The sequence below is a fragment of the Sciurus carolinensis genome, chromosome 6 (genome assembly GCF_902686445.1).
Source record: "Sciurus carolinensis chromosome 6, mSciCar1.2, whole genome shotgun sequence".
Classification (NCBI taxonomy): domain Eukaryota; kingdom Metazoa; phylum Chordata; class Mammalia; order Rodentia; family Sciuridae; genus Sciurus; species Sciurus carolinensis.
In genome coordinates, this window is record NC_062218.1 from 1,086,947 (window position 1) to 1,104,996 (window position 18,050).

Consider the following 18,050-nt stretch of genomic DNA (forward strand, 5'->3'; position numbering starts at 1 on the left):
GATCACAGGTGTGTGCCTCCACACTCAATCCAGGGTGGGCTTTGGGGACACTCTCGCACGTGTGTCTTCAGGTACATGTAGCACACACTGCTGGGCATGCAGGCAGGATTGTGGGGCTCTGGGGGGACATTAATCTGAGACACAGGAGTGTTCCTGAGTGGGATTTGTGCACACTGACTTCCTGGGCCCTTAGCAGAACACTAGGTGGCAGTGAAGCAACCAGGACCAGGGAGGCTGGTCCCTGTGGAGCCCTGCTCCTCCTGACCCCACAGCCACCTCGGGCCGGGAGGGGCTGGGACAGTGAGGTGCAGGCTGCGCCTCCGCAGGCGGGGGGGCCCTGCAGCAGGCTCCTCCTCTGACGGTCCCCCCAGATGCCATGCCTGTCCGTCTCCCCCAGAGGTCAGTGCTCTTGCCTGCTGTCCACAGCCGCGTGGGAACCTCAGCTACAGTGGAGGTGAGGGCCACGTCACGTTCCCTCTGTGACTCCTGGGCTGGCATTGCTTCCCGGTCTGCTGGCCACGTGGACACCCCTGTGGCCACATAACTACTGGTACAGTCTGGACCTGGAATGGCCCCAAGGTCCACGTGTTAGAGGCTGGGTCCCTGCCTGGGAACTACTGGGAGTGTGGAAACTTAAGAGGCGGAGTCCAGGGTCACTGGGGGCATGCCTTTGGGGAACCCTGGGCCCTACCCTTCCTCTTCCTACTTTGGGTGTCCTGGCCATGGGTGAGTGGCTTCTCCGTGTACTGTCATGACAGCTGCCTTTCTGTCCACCCCAAAGCACCAGGGCCAACCAATTGGGGACCAAAACTCCCCGTGGTGAGCAGGCCTCTGGGAGCCACACAGCTGGGCACTGGCTACAGTGTTGGGAAGTTGGCTGACACAGTGCCACTCAGGACTGGTGTCCAGTTGATTTGCAGGAGCTCCTTCTGAAAGCAGGGCATAATCCCCGCCTCGGCACTTTCTGAGGATCACCTGGGGTGAGTGCCCCTCCCGCGCTCCTGGGATCCCCCTTGTGGTTGCCTGCAGAGCTCAAGCCTAGAGCGCAGCCACGGCGTGGAGGCTGGCAGCCTTTGGGGTGTGCCGGGGCTGCCTGGTCCTGGGGCACCACAGCCCAGTGTGTCCCCCTGTTCTCTGCAAGGCGCTTGTCCACATCTGTCACGTGAGAGCTTTGGCTCTTGCTCAGGCCCTTGTCCTCTCCGCTTTCCTTGTGAGGGGCTGGTGGACTTTAGTTTTGCTGGGGCTGGGGAGGGGCACCTCGGAGGCCTCAGCACTGTGTATGACCCATCTGTGCATTGGCCAGACCACACCCCACTGAGCAAGCCCAGATGTCTGGATGGTGGCCGTGTGGCCACACTGCCTCAAAGTGCCTTGGGCTGTAGGCAGGGGAGAACCATTTGGCCAGCCCAGCTGACCTGATTGCAGGGTCACTGCAAGGGCACCCTTGAGGCTACCAGTGGCAACGCTTGAGACTGTAGGCCATGGGCCCCTGAGAGCGAGGCCCTGGCTCAACAAGTAGTCTTGCGCCCAGCAGCCTCCATAGTGAGTCACTGTGTGGCAGAGGCCTGGAGGAAGCAAGGCCGCTCTTCTGGGATCTGGGATGAAGGTCATCATGTGGGTGGCAGCAGAGGTCTCCATGTGGGCAGTGCCTGCAGGACCCCTTGGCTGGGTGGGCCATGCTGTGTGCAGCACACCTGTACAGGGGCCACCGTATCACCTGGGCCACAGCAGGGAAACAGTGAGCAGGTGACCTCTCGGGGGTCACCGAGGGTGCCAGCGGTCAACCAGGTGGCCAGGTGGACTGGCGTCTCTAGGTCCCTTTGTCTACAGAGGGGACAGAGACCATGGAGGACCAGGGCCAGGAGCTACTCAGGAAACATGGGACATGTCCCTGGAAGGGACTCATGGGTTGGGCAGTGGTGGTGGTCAGCCTGTGGGGCCTGAGTCAGGATGCACGGGGGCTGGAGGAAGGCAGGGCAGGTCTTCAGGGGGCCACCCATAGGGTCCACCTGAGTGAGCAGATGTGACGCCAGCACATGGCACGTGCAACCACAGGAGAGCCTGCAGGAACGCAGACCTGGGGTTGGGGCCAGGTCACCCTGGGCGCACCCATGTGGGATCCCGTGGAGGAGGAGGTGGACCACTGTGGCATAACTACATGGGATCCTGTGGAGGCAGATAGGGTCACCCTGGTATAACCACATGGGATCCTGTGGAGGGGGATGGGGTCACCTGGTATAACTGCATGGGATCCTGTGGAGGGGGATGGGGTCACCTGGTATAACTGCATGGGATCCTGTGGAGGGGGATGGGGTCACCTGGTATAACTGCATGGGATCCTGTGGAGGCAGATAGGGTCACCCTGGTATAACCACATGGGATCCTGTGGAGGGGGATGGGGTCACCTGGTATAACTGCATGGGATCCTGTGGAGGGGGATGGGGTCACCCTGGTATAACTGCATGGGATCCTGTGGAGGGGGATGGGGTCACCTGGTATAACTGCATGGGATCCTGTGGAGGGGGATGGGGTCCCCCTGGTATAACTGCATGGGATCCTGTGGAGGGGAATGGGGTCCCCCTGGTATAACTGCATGGGATCCTGTGGAGGGGGATGGGGTCACCTGGTATAACTGCATGGGATCCTGTGGAGGGGGATGGGGTCACCTGGTATAACTGCATGGGATCCTGTGGAGGGGGATGGGGTCACCCTGGTATAACTGCATGGGATCCTGTGGAGGGGGATGGGGTCACCTGGTATAACTGCATGGGATCCTGTGGAGGGGGATGGGGTCACCTGGTATAACTGCATGGGATCCTGTGGAGGGGGATGGGGTCACCCTGGTATAACTGCATGGGATCCTGTGGAGGGGGATGGGGTCACCCTGGCACACCTGTGTGGGATCCTGTGGAGGGGGATGGGGTCACCTGGTATAACTGCATGGGATCCTGTGGAGGGGGATGGGGTCCCCCTGGTATAACTGCATGGGATCCTGTGGAGGGGGATGGTGTCACCCTGGTATAACTGCATGGGATCCTGTGGAGGGGGATGGGGTCACCCTGGCACACCTGTGTGGGATCCTGTGGAGGGGGATGGGGTCACCTGGTATAACTGCATGGGATCCTGTGGAGGGGGATGGGGTCCCCCTGGTATAACTGCATGGGATCCTGTGGAGGGGGATGGGGTCACCCTGGTATAACTGCATGGGATCCTGTGGAGGGGGATGGGGTCACCCTGGCACACCTGTGTGGGAGCCTGTGGAGGGGGATGGGGTCACCTGGTATAACTGCATGGGATCCTGTGGAGGGGGATGGGGTCCCCCTGGTATAACTGCATGGGATCCTGTGGAGGGGGATGGGGTCCCCCTGGTATAACTGCATGGGATCCTGTGGAGGGGGATGGGGTCACCCTGGTATAACTGCATGGGATCCTGTGGAGGGGGATGGGGTCACCCTGGTATAACTGTATGGGATCCTGTGGAGGGGGATGGGGTCAGCCTGGCACACCTGTGTGGGATCCTGTGGAGGGGTATGGGGTCACCTGGTATAACTGCATGGGATCCTGTGGAGGGGTATGGGGTCACCTGGTATAACTGCATGGGATCCTGTGGAGGGGTATGGGGTCACCTGGTATAACTGCATGGGATCCTATGGAGGGGTATGGGGTCAGCCTGGCACACCTGTGTGGGATCCTGTGGAGGGGGATGGGGTCACCCTGGTATAACTGTATGGGATCCTGTGGAGGGGTATGGGGTCACCTGGTATAACTGCATGGGATCCTGTGGAGGGGTATGGGGTCACCTGGTATAACTGCATGGGATCCTGTGGAGGGGTATGGGGTCACCTGGTATAACTGCATGGGATCCTGTGGAGGGGGATGGGGTCACCTGGTATAACTGCATGGGATCCTGTGGAGGGGGATGGGGTCACCTGGTATAACTGCATGGGATCCTGTGGAGGGGGATGGGGTCACCTGGTATAACTGCATGGGATCCTGTGGAGGGGGATGGGGTCACCTGGTATAACTGCATGGGATCCTGTGGAGGGGGATGGGGTCACCTGGTATAACTGCATGGGATCCTGTGGAGGGGGATGGGGTCACCTGGTATAACTGCATGGGATCCTGTGGAGGGGTATGGGGTCACCTGGTATAACTGCATGGGATCCTGTGGAGGGGGATGGGGTCACCTGGTATAACTGCATGGGGTCCTGTGGAGGGGGATGGGGTCCCCCTGGTATAACTGCATGGGATCCTGTGGAGGGGGATGGGGTCACCTGGTATAACTGCATGGGATCCTGTGGAGGGGGATGGGGTCACCTGGTATAACTGCATGGGATCCTGTGGAGGGGTATGGGGTCACCTGGTATAACTGCATGGGATCCTGTGGAGGGGGATGGGGTCACCTGGTATAACTGCATGGGATCCTGTGGAGGGGGATGGGGTCACCTGGTATAACTGCATGGCCAGATGGTTGCCCCAGCACCTGTGTGGGAGTTGGTAGAGGGGAAAGGGATCACCCCGCACAGTTGCCTGGGAGCCATGGAGCGGGTGGGAGGCACTGTGTGCCCAGGTGGGAGCTCGTGGAGACGCTTGCCCAGGCTCGGGGAGGCAGGCGTGGAGAGCCGTGGGTGGGTGGAGGGCGGGCTGGGGCACAGGGGGAAGGCCTCCCCATGGAGTTGGCTCTCCGTCCCTCAGGGTTGAGCAGGTGAGCTGGCCTGTGCAGGACAGGTCAGGGCAGAAATGGGACAGGCGGCCACTGTCCTAGCACAGGTTTCTTTATTGTGCGTGAGGACCACACGAGATACTGACACAGAGACGTTAGCATGCTGACAACGCCTGCTCTACACACAGGGCCCGCCTCGGGAGGAGGTGGCACACTTCCTCAGCCTGCTGCGGGCGGGCTCAGGGCCACCAGCCCAGTGTCCCCCAGTCAGGCTCCAGTCCACTGGTGGGAAGCCCAGACGGGCTCTGCCCGGCCCGCACCTGCTGGACAGCACAGGGTGTGATCTCTGCGGGCAGGTCCAGCAGCTCCACGTGACCTCCTGACACGCGCCCTCCCCTCCAGGGGCAGCAGCCTGTGTGCCGGGAAGGTGGCTCCTGGCCAGCGTTCTCCACTTGGTATTGCTAATTGCTTTTGTCAACAAAACCAGAACACCAGCATACAGACTTGCAGAGACTAGCCTTACGTTGTGAGAACAGTCTTGACTCACAGGTGAATATGATTTTAAAAAGCCACTTCCCAACAGGAAAAGTGTCCATAGATGTGACAAGTGCCTGAGAGAAATAAAGCCCTGCTGGTTCTTCCCCAAAAGGCCGGCTCCCGGACAAGCAAGTGTGTCCCCAGCTGCCTGGGGGCTCGCACCTGCCAGGGGCCATCGAGCTGGGACACATGGCTTTCTCCCATGGCCTGGGAGTCCCCAGTGAGGTGACCATGAGCTGACCAAGAAGCAATCAGAACTGGTCGGTCCCACGCACCAGGCCCCTGGTCCTCCATGGCTCTGAACAGAGCTGAGGGCCACGTGCAGGCGGGATGCGCATGTCCCAGCGTGGGTCAGGCCAGCCCCTGGGAGGACTTGGCACTCTGAACGTTTCTGCCGTTCCTCCTTCTGCACACTTAGACAAAACAGGACACTAGGCTTTAAAATCTGAGCAACATAAATGACCCAGGCAGCTATGGTGGGCACAGGAGTCCTCGCACAGTGTATGTACAGTCACCCAGGTCCCTGTCCCCAAGGCAAGGTGACAGCAGGCCTGTGCCCCAGGGCGGCTGCAAGGTGGAGCTGGTCACGTGGACAGGCTGGAGCCTCACCACAGACATCTCTGCTGTTCTTGCAGTGACACAGGACACAGGGCAAGCCCCCTCTGAGGCGGGGGACGGTGAGAGGTCAGAGACGAAGCCTCACACTCTGGCTGTTCTCAGAAGAGTCAGGGGTGGGAGTGGCCCTCTTTCTTCGGAAACGTGAATCTCCCTCCTCTGTCCTGGCTCCTTGTGGCGAGAGGACTGCCCTGCTCATCCGTGGGCTCTATCTACACCAGGAGCCAGTGGCGTAGCTGCAAGGAGGACATCTAGTCAGGAGTAGGCAGTGGCCCTGGGCACAGGTAGCTCCTGGCCCGACCCTGTTAGCTCAGGGCTGCCCTGCCAGCAGCCACCCACACGCAGGGGAGCACGGGGTGCAGGATGGACATGCTCCTGGGGGCCTGGTTAAAGTTGGATCTCAGCTGCTGAGCAAGGCCGGTGCTGGCTGGGGAGGCCACGGAAGACTCCGGTTTGTTGGAGACAGCAGCTGGTCTGTGAAGATGCTGGCCCTGGAGATCTGACCTTCTGCAACCTGTGAGTGACCAGCAGCATCCCCTCCCCTGCACCCAGCACTGCTCCACCCAAGTGGCCTGGCAGCATGGGGAGTGGCCCCCGGTGGCTCCAGATCGAGGCCGAGGGTCCACTGAGGCGCTGCCGGTGCTGCCACCATGCAGTTACCAGTCTGGCCGTTCCTGAGAGTTGGCTGGGGACACGGCAGCAAGACTTTTAAAGACTTTCTAAGCAAAAGCTTGTGGCTGTTCCTGGATATGGCACCAGAGGGGAAAGAGGACACTGGCCCCTCTCCTCCTGCAGCCGCTTTCTGTCCCCCCATCAGGGACCCTGCAGGGCTACGTCAGCGGGTTAGGACATACCACAGGTGGTGGGGGTCTGCAGGGGCCTGGGGCAGCTGCAGGGGACACCAGCACAGGCACTATCCAGGTTTGTCTTGGGGCCCAGTGAAGGCAGTGGTGGGCAGGACCTGGCTGGGTTCACAGGAGGACGTGGCTGGAGTCACAGCCAGGAGGGCCCAGTGGCCAGGGTCCTAGTGCAGCAGATCTGGGTAGCACCCATGCAGACCAGCGATGAGGGATGCTGCTCAGGACCAGCTCCAGGACCCATCCCTGAAGGCGAGAGGCCCTTGTCCTCAACACCTACAAAAGCAGAGGTGGCCCTCTCTGCGGGAGGGGTGTTTGGGGTGACTCCTGAGGTCAGGCCACAGGCTGGTAAATAAAAAGACCAGAAATGAGAGACAGAGGCTGGCTCTGGGTGTGGGTTGGCAGGAACCAGAAGGCCAGCAGAGCAAAGGACCACAGTCTGCAGGGCCAGGTGCCAGGACAGCACCATGCAGTGGGTGTCCAATGGAGGGACCAGGCCTATTACCACCATGCACACCGCACAAGGGGCAGGTTGAGCAAATGCAGCCCAGGTCAAAGCCAGAGCATGGCTGTCCATCAAGGATACTGCACAGGGCACACTAGTTTGTCAGCGCAGCAGATCACACAAGTGGCCCTGAGGGTCTTCCCAGAGCCACAGGCACTCTGGTCAAGGTGGACAAACGGAGCCAAGTCTTTCCCAACCGTGCTTGACCACCGGCTGGGCTAGAAGCCTTGTGGCTCCTGGGCCCTGGTAGAGAGTGCTCAGGGTGGTCGGTGCCAGACAAGCTCTGGTCGACCTGTTTCCAAGTATCTTCGCAATCCCCCAAATAAAGCTCAAGAACATCTGTAGGAATGCAAGCATATCGGCACCTAGCAAGGAAAGCCATAGAACCTGGGGGACAACTCGACACGACTTGACATGCAGAGCAGCAGCACACAGCCCCAGCGGGAAACGCCGCAGCCGAGCCCGTCCCTAACGGACACACATGGAAACCTGCAGGAGTGACTCAGGAAGTTGCAAATTACTGCATGTGTTCAGAAGTTAAGCAGAGACCCAGAGGCATAAGACAACCCCAGGGGACCTCACAGAGGACAGGGCGTGGACATACGCCAGAAGGAGTCAGAAGGAAGTCACAGAACTAAGAGGACCAAGCCGAACCACAGCAAAGCAATGCAGGCCAAAGCTCCCTCAGCCACTGGAGGGCACAGAGTTTCCCACCCAAGGTCCAGAGCACAGCGAGTAGGGAGAGAGAGACGCACAGCTGTGCAGGAACTCCCAGGGCAGGAGTGCCTTGCGGGCCTGGGGGCAGGACAAGTGCTTGAGGAACAATGGCCGGGAATGCCCAAACCTGATGCCAGCTGCAAACCCCAGCAGCATCAACGAGTGCCACGTGCCCTGCCTGTGCCCAGGTGGAAACAGACCTCAGCAATCCTAGCAGGGTGACCCTTTCCAGAAAGCTGAGAAGAACTGCAAGCAAAACATGCTTTCTAGGACCACAGAAGCTGTTCAGGCTGCTGGGTGCCGTGGCCATGCCTGCAGTCCCAGCTCTCAGGAGGCTGAGGCCGGGGACCACAAGTTCAAGGCCAGCCAGGGCACTTAGTGAAGCCCTATCTCAAATTAGAACTGAAAACAAGGGCTGGGGATGTAGCTTGGTGGCAGAACTCCCCTAGGCTCCACCCTTGTACCATAAAACATAGAAAACTTTCCATCCATCCATCCATCCATCCATCCATCTGTTACCTGTCAATCATCTGTCCATCTATTATCTATGTACCTCGTCATTTTGCCTGTCTATCTACCTACCTTCTATCTATCCTGTCTTCCATCTACTTGTCTTCTATCAATCTACCTACCCACCTACCTACCTATCCATCATCAATCATCTGTTCATCCATTATCTATGTATCTATCAATTTTGTCTTTTAGCTTTCATTTTCTATCTTCTATCATGTATCTATCATCTATCTACCTCTATCATCTATCTATCTATCTATCAATCTATCAATCTATTCATCCATCCACCCACCCACCTACCTTCTGCCCACCCTTTACCTGTGGAACCAACTTATGTAGTAAGAAGCAGGGGAGGATTCACGTGGGCTGAGGCTGTTTGCTCCAAGGACTTTCAGGAGAGGGTGGATGGCGGAGGTGATCACATCAACGCTGAGTTTTCATGCAGCAGTCTCACGGGGACTTACTTTGTTTGTGGACAGATAAATAAAAAGTGGGAATGACGGAAGCATGCTGTAAGATTGTGGCCCTGAAGTTGCAGTAAGGAAACCCCAAGTGAGGGTTGGGGCAGGAAGGCCTGGGCGGGTGCTGCAGAGTCCTGGAGGGACTTGCTCTGCCCTGTGCTGGTGCAGGGACTGAACCCGCCTTTCACTTTGAGACAGGGTCTCTTGCTGTTGCCCAGGGTGCCTGGACGTGCATCCTCCTGCCTCAGCGTCCGCGTGCGTGATCGTAGGTACAGCCATGGCACCTGGCCAAAGGCAAGATTTTAAAATGTTGTTGCAAAATCACCAGAACTGATATAAATTGTGGATCCACAGATCCTGGACACACCATATGTCACAGCATATGTCCCGGGAGATGTGAAAAGAAGACCACACAGGCACATCATGGTGGAACCAGACCCCACAGGGCATCTGGTGGTGCCCAGGGAGCCAGACACCATGCTGGGGGCAGCGGGACCCAGCACTGTGTGTGCGCCAGCAGGTCAGGATGGCAGAAGAGGGCTGAGGTCTTCCAATGCCGACAGACCATGCTGTCCACCTAGGACAGAGAGCCAGGGGATGTTTTCATGAAGGAGGTAACCATAGACTCACAGCGCAAGCCTGAGCAGTCCATCAAGAGACCCATTTAGGGGGCTGAGCAGGGTGTTTTGAAAAGCCAGAACATGGCCCTAGAAGGGAAGCTGCATTGCAGGAGGGCAGTGAGCTGGTGACCATCAGGCACACAGGCCGGCAATGCGGTCACACACATCACCACACAACAGGAACCACACAGGGGCATCCTGCTTGTGGGTTAGAGTCAGAAATAGAGAGTGATGATTGTGGTGCTTTAACCAGGAGGCAGAAGACCTAAGTCCTGATATATTGAGGGGGTTGAGATGTTGACCAACCTTGAACTTTGTGGGGACAGACAGAATTAAAGGCTGCAGGATGAGGCAGAAGCTTGTCAGGAACCACAGCAAACATAAGTGGGTTAAGCTGCCCGACGGCCACAGGAAGGAGTTGCAGGTATGGGCTGGGCTTGCAGAAGACACCATGACTAACATCCCTGCAGGCTGTGAGCTGACAGAAAGCAAACCCAAAGGCACCCTGTGCGGTGGTAGTCATGACAGACAAGACATCCCGCAGCAAACACTTTGCTGGAGAGGACTGGCTCCTGATGCCAGGAAGCTCTGACCATCCTGAACACAGGTGGACCTCAGAGAAGAGTTTCAGAAGAGTTTCAGCTGATGAGCCACAGGGGCAGCTGGGCCGTCAAGGTTCATGTCACAAATGGCTCTTGGTTATCAATTGTCCAGCAAACCTAAAATCGACAGGCAGTCGAAGACATGGCAATGTCTCCACCAACCTAATCTCACAGGCGGAAGCAAGCTTGGTCCCTTCATAGATGTCTGAGCACAGTGCAAGCAATGTAGAGGCAGCCCCAAAAAAAGGAATGAAACAGCTCATATATTTTGGAACTTAAAAGCAGACTTATAAGCAAGTTACAAGTTGAAGAAGGTAAATGGAGATTAAAATATATTTAGAACTAAATAATGAAATATACTCTGTCAAAAGTTGTGGGATGCAGCAAATCAGGTATATTGAGGGAAATTCATAGCCTTGAATACATATTAGAAAAAAAGAAAAGTTGAAAATTAATCATTAAGGAAGAAGTTAGTGAAACCCACAGAGAAGACCCAAGAAGGAAAAAATAATAAAGACAGGAGCTAGGATTCTTAAGATGGGGGGCAGATGCCAACAGAGCAGTCTGCAGTTGAATCTGGAGACTGAGAGGTCCCACAAAATGCCACACACAGAGCGGCCCTCCCATGCCAGTGCAGGGCTCTCAGAGGACCTGGCTCTTACCAGGGTGGGCAGGGCCTGCGGGGCACGGAAGGACATCCTGTGTGGGTAGGGCGGGGGGCCGAGCTCTGGGGAGGGGGTGGGAAGCTGGCCCAGCACCAGAACCCATCCTAAGAGAGGAGGAACAGGAAGCATGACCAGTGGCCACAGGGAAGCGCTCCTTGCTCTGACCCACCCTCGCCAGGCGCCCTCCCTCAGCCCGGCCGCACTCCCAGCCCTAGGACCGGCAGCTGCTCAGGTTCCCTGCCACTCCTGCAGGCAGGCCCTCACGGGGAGTGGAGAGCAGAAACCCAAGGGGAAGGGCAGCGGAGCTCCACCTGACACCCAGAAGCCCTGTGAACAACGACTGCCCTGCCTGGGTTCGCAGGGCCCTGCGTCTCCCAGTGCCACCCAGGAGGCCCAGGCCTGCGACCACGAGCCGACACAGTGTGCTTTTTAGACCAGCTGAGGCAGAGGAAGGGACCGTTAGAGACCCCTGCTGCGGGTGTGCTCCAAACCCGTCTGCACTGGTGACATCCCCTGGATCCCAAAAGCACCCTGTGCATGGCCAACCTCCAGGCGGACCCCCCACGCCCTCCCAGGGTCACTGCCCACCACGACCTTTCAGACAGCCTGAGGCCTGGACGTGCCGGGTGGTCCTCCGGGAGCGTTCCTGCTCCCCAGGCCCTGCCTTCCCAGGAAACCCCTCCACACCTCTTCGGATGTGTCCTGAAATCCTCTCTGTGGTTGAAACATGCTAGGGCTAGGTTAAGGGACCCTCTTGGACCCCATATGTGTCCATGACCCCATGTGGTGACAACTGGCCCTGCCCAGGGGACTGTGGCTGCCATTCCTCTGCACAGAGGATGCTGGGTAGGAGGGGTGGCAGGCAAGGCAGGTCCCCTCTGCTCCACTTGGCTAGGCTGGGACACACCAGAGTCGCACCCTCAGCCCTTCTCACCCTGGGGTCCCCCACCCTGCATTCAGCTCACACTAGAGTTCTGGAGATGGGCCACCCTCCTGGGGTGGGGAGGGGACAGCTGAGATGCACCCAGAGCAAGGCCCAGGTCTACCTCCCACCTTGCTGTGGGACCTCAGGCAGGTTCTGAGCCTCTCTGGGCTTTGCAAGGAGACAGGCCTGCCTCTGAGGTGGTAGCGTCACAGCCGCCAAGCACTTACCTAGGCTCTCAGCAGTGCGCAAGCTCCACAGCAGGTGAGCGGCCACGCTCATGGCAGGTAGGGGCACGTGGCCTGCTCGCCTGCACCCTGGGGTCCCCCAGGCACGTGAGGAGCACGAGGCCTGGTCACCTGGCCCCCATGATCCCCCATGTCAGGTGAGGGGCACGTGGCCTGGTCACCTGCACCCCAGGGTCCCCCAGGCAGGTGAAGGGCGTGGCCTACTTACCTGCACCCCGGGGTCCCCCAGGCACGTGAGGAGCACGAGGCCTGGTCACCTGGCCCCCATGATCCCCCATGTCAGGTGAGGGGCACGTGGCCTGGTCACCTGGCCCCCATGATCCCCCATGTCAGGTGAGGGGCACGTGGCCTGCTCACCTGCACCCCAGGCTCCTGAGTGACTGAGGAGTGAGGGTAGTCAGGGCTGCCAGGTCCTCCTGCTGCCTTGGTGGACACCTGACCAGTTCTAGACCTTCGAGAACCCCCAGCCTGTCCTGTCCCCTCTCTGTCTCCCGAGCTGCCTAAGCCCCTTGGCCTCCTCTCCGTCACCACACCCAGGGAGGCAGTTTTGGCCACAGCAGGCCTCCCTTCCTATGGGTGTCTGTCAGCTGTCACCTGCGCTGTCATCGCCACTGACCTCTGCTGCTCTTGGGCTGCCCCACACTCAATCCAGGGTTTCACAGTGGCCCCTGGCCAGCACCCAGGGCCCTGTGGCAGAGGGTACACCCAAGCATGAGCTGCTTCATGCAGCCTTCTTGCTCTCTGGGGCCACAGGAGCAGCTGTGGAAAAGGACACTGCTCCTAGATCCTTCTGAACCCCTGCCCAGGGGACAGGCCGACTCACCGTGAACTGACGCACCTCCCCTCTGTCCACCAGCTGGCGGTCCTTCTCAGGCGTGATGGCATAGGCCAGTTTCTAAGAGAGAACGAGTCGTTGGTGTTGGCATCTGCAGGTGCCCACCCACCAGCATGAACCAACGCCCCTCGGTGGACACGTGGGCAGATGCAGGAGCCCATAGCCCGCAGTCCAGGAGTCCAGACGGGGCATCAGTGAGTGTCCATGCCCAGTTTGCAGCACAGATCGTGGTACAGGGCTCTGTCACTCAGTCCAGGTGTGGTGGGCTTCGTGGGCCCTCTCATGCCTGCCGGGAGCCCCTGCTTCTCCTGTCCAGCACAGGAGCTCATCACCCCGACCTCCCAGAAGAGGCACTGTCAGGAGCTTGACTTTGGAGGCCCAGGACCATCCCCGAGTCCCTGAGGCCACGTCCCCACCTGGGACCCCGGGTGGCCTGGCCCACATGGACGTGTAGTCTGCTGCCTGGCTCAGCTGCCAAGGTTGCCCTTGGCTTGTGTCTGGGGCTGGGTGGCAGAAGCGACTCTTAGGGCCCACTGAACGCAAGTCTTTCCTCCCGCAGCTCTGTGCCCACCTGCCCCACCATCCTGGGCCCCTGAGGGACTTGTCTCCCGCAGGAACTGCCTGGCACCTGCTTTCCAGCATCCTGGCGGTACCGAATGTCCATGGCAGACAACAGAGGCCACGGCAGCCCATGGAGACACAGCCCTGTCACAGGCTGTGCTGGGTCCACTCCAGGCCCCACCTGGCCTGACAACTGGGGATTGGGCTGAGTACAGCCCGGAGAGGTGAGGAGTGCTCCCTCTGTGGTGTCCAAGACCAAGGGGCACTAACTCTAGAGTGAACCCCTGGACCCATGGGGAGCAGTGATGGGCTCAGCCAGGGCACTGCCTCCACCCAGGCCTGCAGCACTTGGGCACGGAGCAGAGCTGGGGCTCACAGGGGAGGACAGTCCTCCCAAGGACACTCCTCGTACCTCCAGGCTCCGTAGCACAGGTCAGACACGGCCTCTGGGATCTGCTCGCCACTCTGCTCTAGGGGCAGCCAGGCAGAGAGGAGGAACAGGCCACAGCGGGATCCCAGAGCTGCCCTTGGCCACACCACAGATGGCTCAGCCCCTGCAAGGCTGCAGGTCACCCTGGATACCCACTTCTGCTGGCTGCCCTTTCCACTCACCACGGCAGTGTGCAGATGCCCACGCACACACAGCACGCAGACACACAGACCTACTGTATACAGGGGCTTGTAGACACGTGCACGCACACATATGTGGGCACACACCACACAGATTCAGGGACAAGGCAGGTGAGGGGCACCCGGTCACATGTGTGGACACTGCATGGGCTCCTGCCGCACTGGCCCCACCCCTCAGCCTCCACATCTCCCCATCTGCTCCTGTTGGGGCTGAGCCAGGGGTGTGGTCACGGCCCACTTCATCCTGGGCAGCCGGATGAAGGCCGGGGGCTGCACACACACCCACCTCTCGGAAGGACCCCGGCAGGCTGCAGAACTTGTAGGCCGCGTACAGGGGAACCATGGCCATGGAGGACGTGGCGATGACCCAGCCCAGGGCGTTGGCCCAGTCAGGGAAGATGTAGGCTCCATAGCGGGGTGGCCTGAAGGTCACGATGCTGACCACAACCACAAACTGTAACAAGCACACAGGTCAGGAGCGCCGGGGTGGGGGTGGGACAGAGGCGACCAGAAGGGGTGCTCCAGCACGCATGCTGGACCCGGCCAGGCCTGCGGACAAGCAGGCTGGGGGTGGTTGCAGCTCAAGCAAGGTCCTTAGGTGTTCTGGTTTGGATATGAGGTGTCCCTCCAGAGCTCGTGACCTCATGTGAGGTCATGCGGGAATGTTCCGAGGTGAAAAGATTGGGTGGTCACTGTAGGCAGGGGTGTGGCTGGAGGAGGTGGGTCACTGGGGTGCCTTTGGGGTTGATGTTTGTTCCAGGTGAGCAGAGCTTGCTCTGCTTCCTGGTGCCACGACCTGGGCTGCTTTCCTCCACCAAGCCCTGACGCCACGATGCTCTGCCTCGCCTCAGGCCCAGAGCAACGGAGCTGGCCAGCCATGGACTGGACCTCTGAAACCGTGAGCTTTTGAAAATAAACTTCCTCCTCTCAGGTCCTGTCAGGTCTTTTGGTCCCAGTAACAGGAAGCTGACTAAACAGCGGGTATGTACTGCCCTGCCCTGCCCCATCTACCTGCCCTCTCTACTCTACCTGCCTCCTCTGCCCCATCCTACCTACCCACCCTACCTGTCTACCTACCTACCTGCCCTACCTTGCTCTACTCCCCTCCCCTCCTCAATACCCTACCCTGTCCTGCCCTCCCCCACTCTTCCTGCTCTACCTACCCTCCCTTACTCTACTCTACCTGCCTACCTACCTGCCTATGGACACTTCCCCACCCTGCTGCATCTACCCACCCCGCCTACCCCATCCTTTGCTTGAAATCAAACGACACCAGCTCCCACCAAGGCATTAATCCCCCTCTGCGGGTTGAAGACACTGTGCCTGTGGGCACCCTGGGCAGCCTGGGCTGGGCCCCTTCACCCGCTCTGGAGAGGGATCTGGTAAACTCCCAGTCTTCTCAGAACTATGATGACGGCCACAGCTGCAAAAGGAGGGCGTGTGGCAGCTGCTGATGGGGGTCCCGCTGTCTGGAGGGTCTCTGGTTGACCGGGACGGGGTCCCGCTGTCCGGAGGGTCTCCTGGTGCAGCTGCTCACCCCTCCCACACACAGGGGCATTGTCAGGACCAGGTCTGTGCACCACAGCCTGCACGTGTGCCACACACCCGCACGAGCACCTACGTGTGCCCTGAGCCCCACACAAGCACTCAGTGTGCACGGTGCACCTGGGTGCGAGGGCCTCTGGAGGGAGCAGGGGAACGTCGGAGACACGGTTTAGGATGAAGCTTGGAAAGCAGGTTCTTGCTCATCATGGGCTTTTCTCAGGGTCCCCAGTTAAGTGCCTGCACAGCCACCTTGCTGACACGTTTGGACACGTCTGTGCCTCGGCGTCCTCTTCTGTGTTGCCTGTCTCCTGGAGGCTTGGGGCCCAGGGCTGCAGGGTGGAGCTGGGATTCAGGATGTGTTGGGCCAGGCGTGGAAGCTGGTGGCCACTCACAGGGCTGGAGCACCAGAGGGGTAGGCATGGCTGCCGAGGGTCTGCGCGTGGCCGGAATGGACGCCCTCCCGCAAGGCACCGATGGAGCTGGCAGATGCTCTGAGAGTGCGTTAGAGCCCTGCAGAGGCTGTGCACACGCCCGCCTGCAGTGCACCAGCTCCCCGGGGCTGCAGGGCAGGGGCCACGCTGGGACTCAGGGACACAGGGCAGCACAGGGTTACTTTCTGCCGGCGTGGAGGCGTCGTGGAAGGGCTCTGGCATAAGCCGTGGCCTGCTCAGGTCTCCACCAAGCTGGCAGAACAGGTTCTGTCGGGCAGTCTCTGTACCAAGAGTCTAAGAACGAGGTCCCAGGACGCAGTCAGAGTGTCTGCAGGCCCTGGTCTCCGAGGACCTGGGTCAGTTGAGGTCGGCTCTTGGTGGTCTGGGTGCTGGACAGAGGGGGGCAGACCAGGAGGACCATGGCAGGGGAAGGGTGGTGCGGGGGCTTGAGGTTGTGGTGGGCATCCTCAGGGGCAGCTCCTGAGTACCACGTGTGGCTGCCAGCGGGCACGAGCCCCTTCCCCTGGCTGCAGAGGGCTACCAGCTGGGCTGGGGCACTCATCCCACACAGCCACAGACGGGAGCCAAGTGGCTGCTGACTTCTGCACAGAGCCTGTGGGGCCTCCGGCACTGTGTCAAGCCGTCCAGGAGAGGACTCGCCCCTTGCTTCTTGCTACACCCTGGGCACTGCTGTGAGCTCAGGGTCTCAGAACTTCTGCACGTGAGCCTCCTGAGCCAGTCCAGCTGCCTGGTGTCCGTGATGAGTGTCTTTGCCTCCCATGGCCCCTGCTGGCCCTTGGGACCAGGCCCAGGTTGCTCCGAGGTGTCTGGCCTGAGTTGCTGCTCTGTTCCAGGCCTGCCCTGGGGACTCAGGGCAGCTGTGCCTTTTGGGACAGCTCATGGGACTCTGCTCAGACCTGCAGCCCCAGCACAGCTGTGGAGGCCCAGGTCTGGACTGGCCAGAGCTCTGGGCTTGTTCTCTGCTGTAGCAGAAGAGACAGCCGCAGTCCATCCTGAGGCCAGAAGTGCTGCCAAGCTTTGATAAAGCTACAGAAGCAGGCAGCTGGAGGGCTTTGTGGGTTGGCCCTAGTCTGCTGATCCCTGTGTCCCTGCTCCAAATCAGGTGCCAACTGGCCATATTAATGGTCCCCAGGTGGAGGGACCCTGGGAACAATGGGTCTAGGTTACTCCTGCCCCAACCCTGGCCCTGGAAGGTCTAAGTTCTGTCTCTGACTCACAGCAGACAGGCTGACTGGTCTCTGGATTTCTTCCAACACAGAGGAGTAGCTCAGGACAGGACTCCCTGGGATCTTAGTGGGTCCAAGGTCCCTGAGATCACACATGAGTTCCTGTCCAGGGGGAAGGTGCCTTCAGGAGGCCAGAGAGGATGTCGGGGACCCACCTGCCTCCTCAGCTGAGTCCTGAGAACCCCCCAGCTCAAGCCATGGTGCACTGGCCTCCAGACACTGGGATAGGCACAGGCTGGGGTAGGGGCAGAGGCAGGGGGAGATGAGTGGACGTGGCCCTTACCAGGAGGAAGCAGGGGCTGACCAGCTTCCAACACAGACGCCAGTACAGGCTGGGCCGCTGCCCTGTCATCTGCTTGATGTCCTCGCTGAACTGCTGGACACCTGGTGGGGGGCAGCAGTGGCCACAGGATTAGGACTGTCATGTTCTCGTGACGCTGAACACATGCCAGGTTTCTCTTACCCCTGGGGTCCCACCCTGCAAACCCCAAGCTCTGGAAGCACCCAGCCTCCCATGGAGGTAGCCAGGCCCCCCACCCCCAAGATTACCTGGTGACCTTGCTGACCATGGGTCCCCATGTGCCCTTCAAGGTAACTTTGCCAGAAAGCAAGCAAGAGGAAGCTGGCCTGGCTGGCCACAGAGCGCACGGCCTGTGACCCTGGGCTTACCGTAGAACCAGGCCACCCCGATGGCTTCGATGAGCACTCCAAAGAGGATGGACGTGCCGGCCGCGAAGTGGTCCAGCAGCGTGAAGACATAGATGCCCCCCTGGAAGAGAGGGGTCCTGGCTGGACTCGTCCCCAGCAGAGGGGGCCCTGCTGGGCACCTCCCTTGCACAGGGCTTTTCCTGAGACAGCCCGGCCTGCGGGCCACTC

At 59.7% G+C, this 18,050-nt stretch overlaps 1 protein-coding gene and 1 long non-coding RNA gene across 2 annotated transcripts in view; one reads left to right on the forward strand and one right to left on the reverse strand.

Annotated features, from left to right (window-relative positions):
• The first annotated feature begins 807 nt into the window (after window positions 1–807).
• Window positions 808–14,815, forward strand: LOC124987218 (uncharacterized). Its single transcript, XR_007109155.1, has 4 exons — window positions 808–980; window positions 12,782–12,954; window positions 13,320–13,545; window positions 14,712–14,815. It is a non-coding gene; the product is annotated as an uncharacterized LOC124987218 (long non-coding RNA).
• The window catches only part of Slc6a3 (solute carrier family 6 member 3), a 34,322-nt gene continuing 22,299 nt past the window's right edge, over window positions 6,028–18,050 (reverse strand). The window contains exons 10-14 of the mRNA XM_047556282.1: window positions 17,844–17,943; window positions 17,458–17,558; window positions 14,238–14,405; window positions 12,749–12,820; window positions 6,028–6,051 (exon numbers count right to left, since the gene is read on the reverse strand). Of these exons, the coding sequence (XP_047412238.1) occupies window positions 6,028–6,051; window positions 12,749–12,820; window positions 14,238–14,405; window positions 17,458–17,558; window positions 17,844–17,943 (465 nt within the window). The remainder of the gene's footprint in view (window positions 6,052–12,748; window positions 12,821–14,237; window positions 14,406–17,457; window positions 17,559–17,843; window positions 17,944–18,050) is intronic.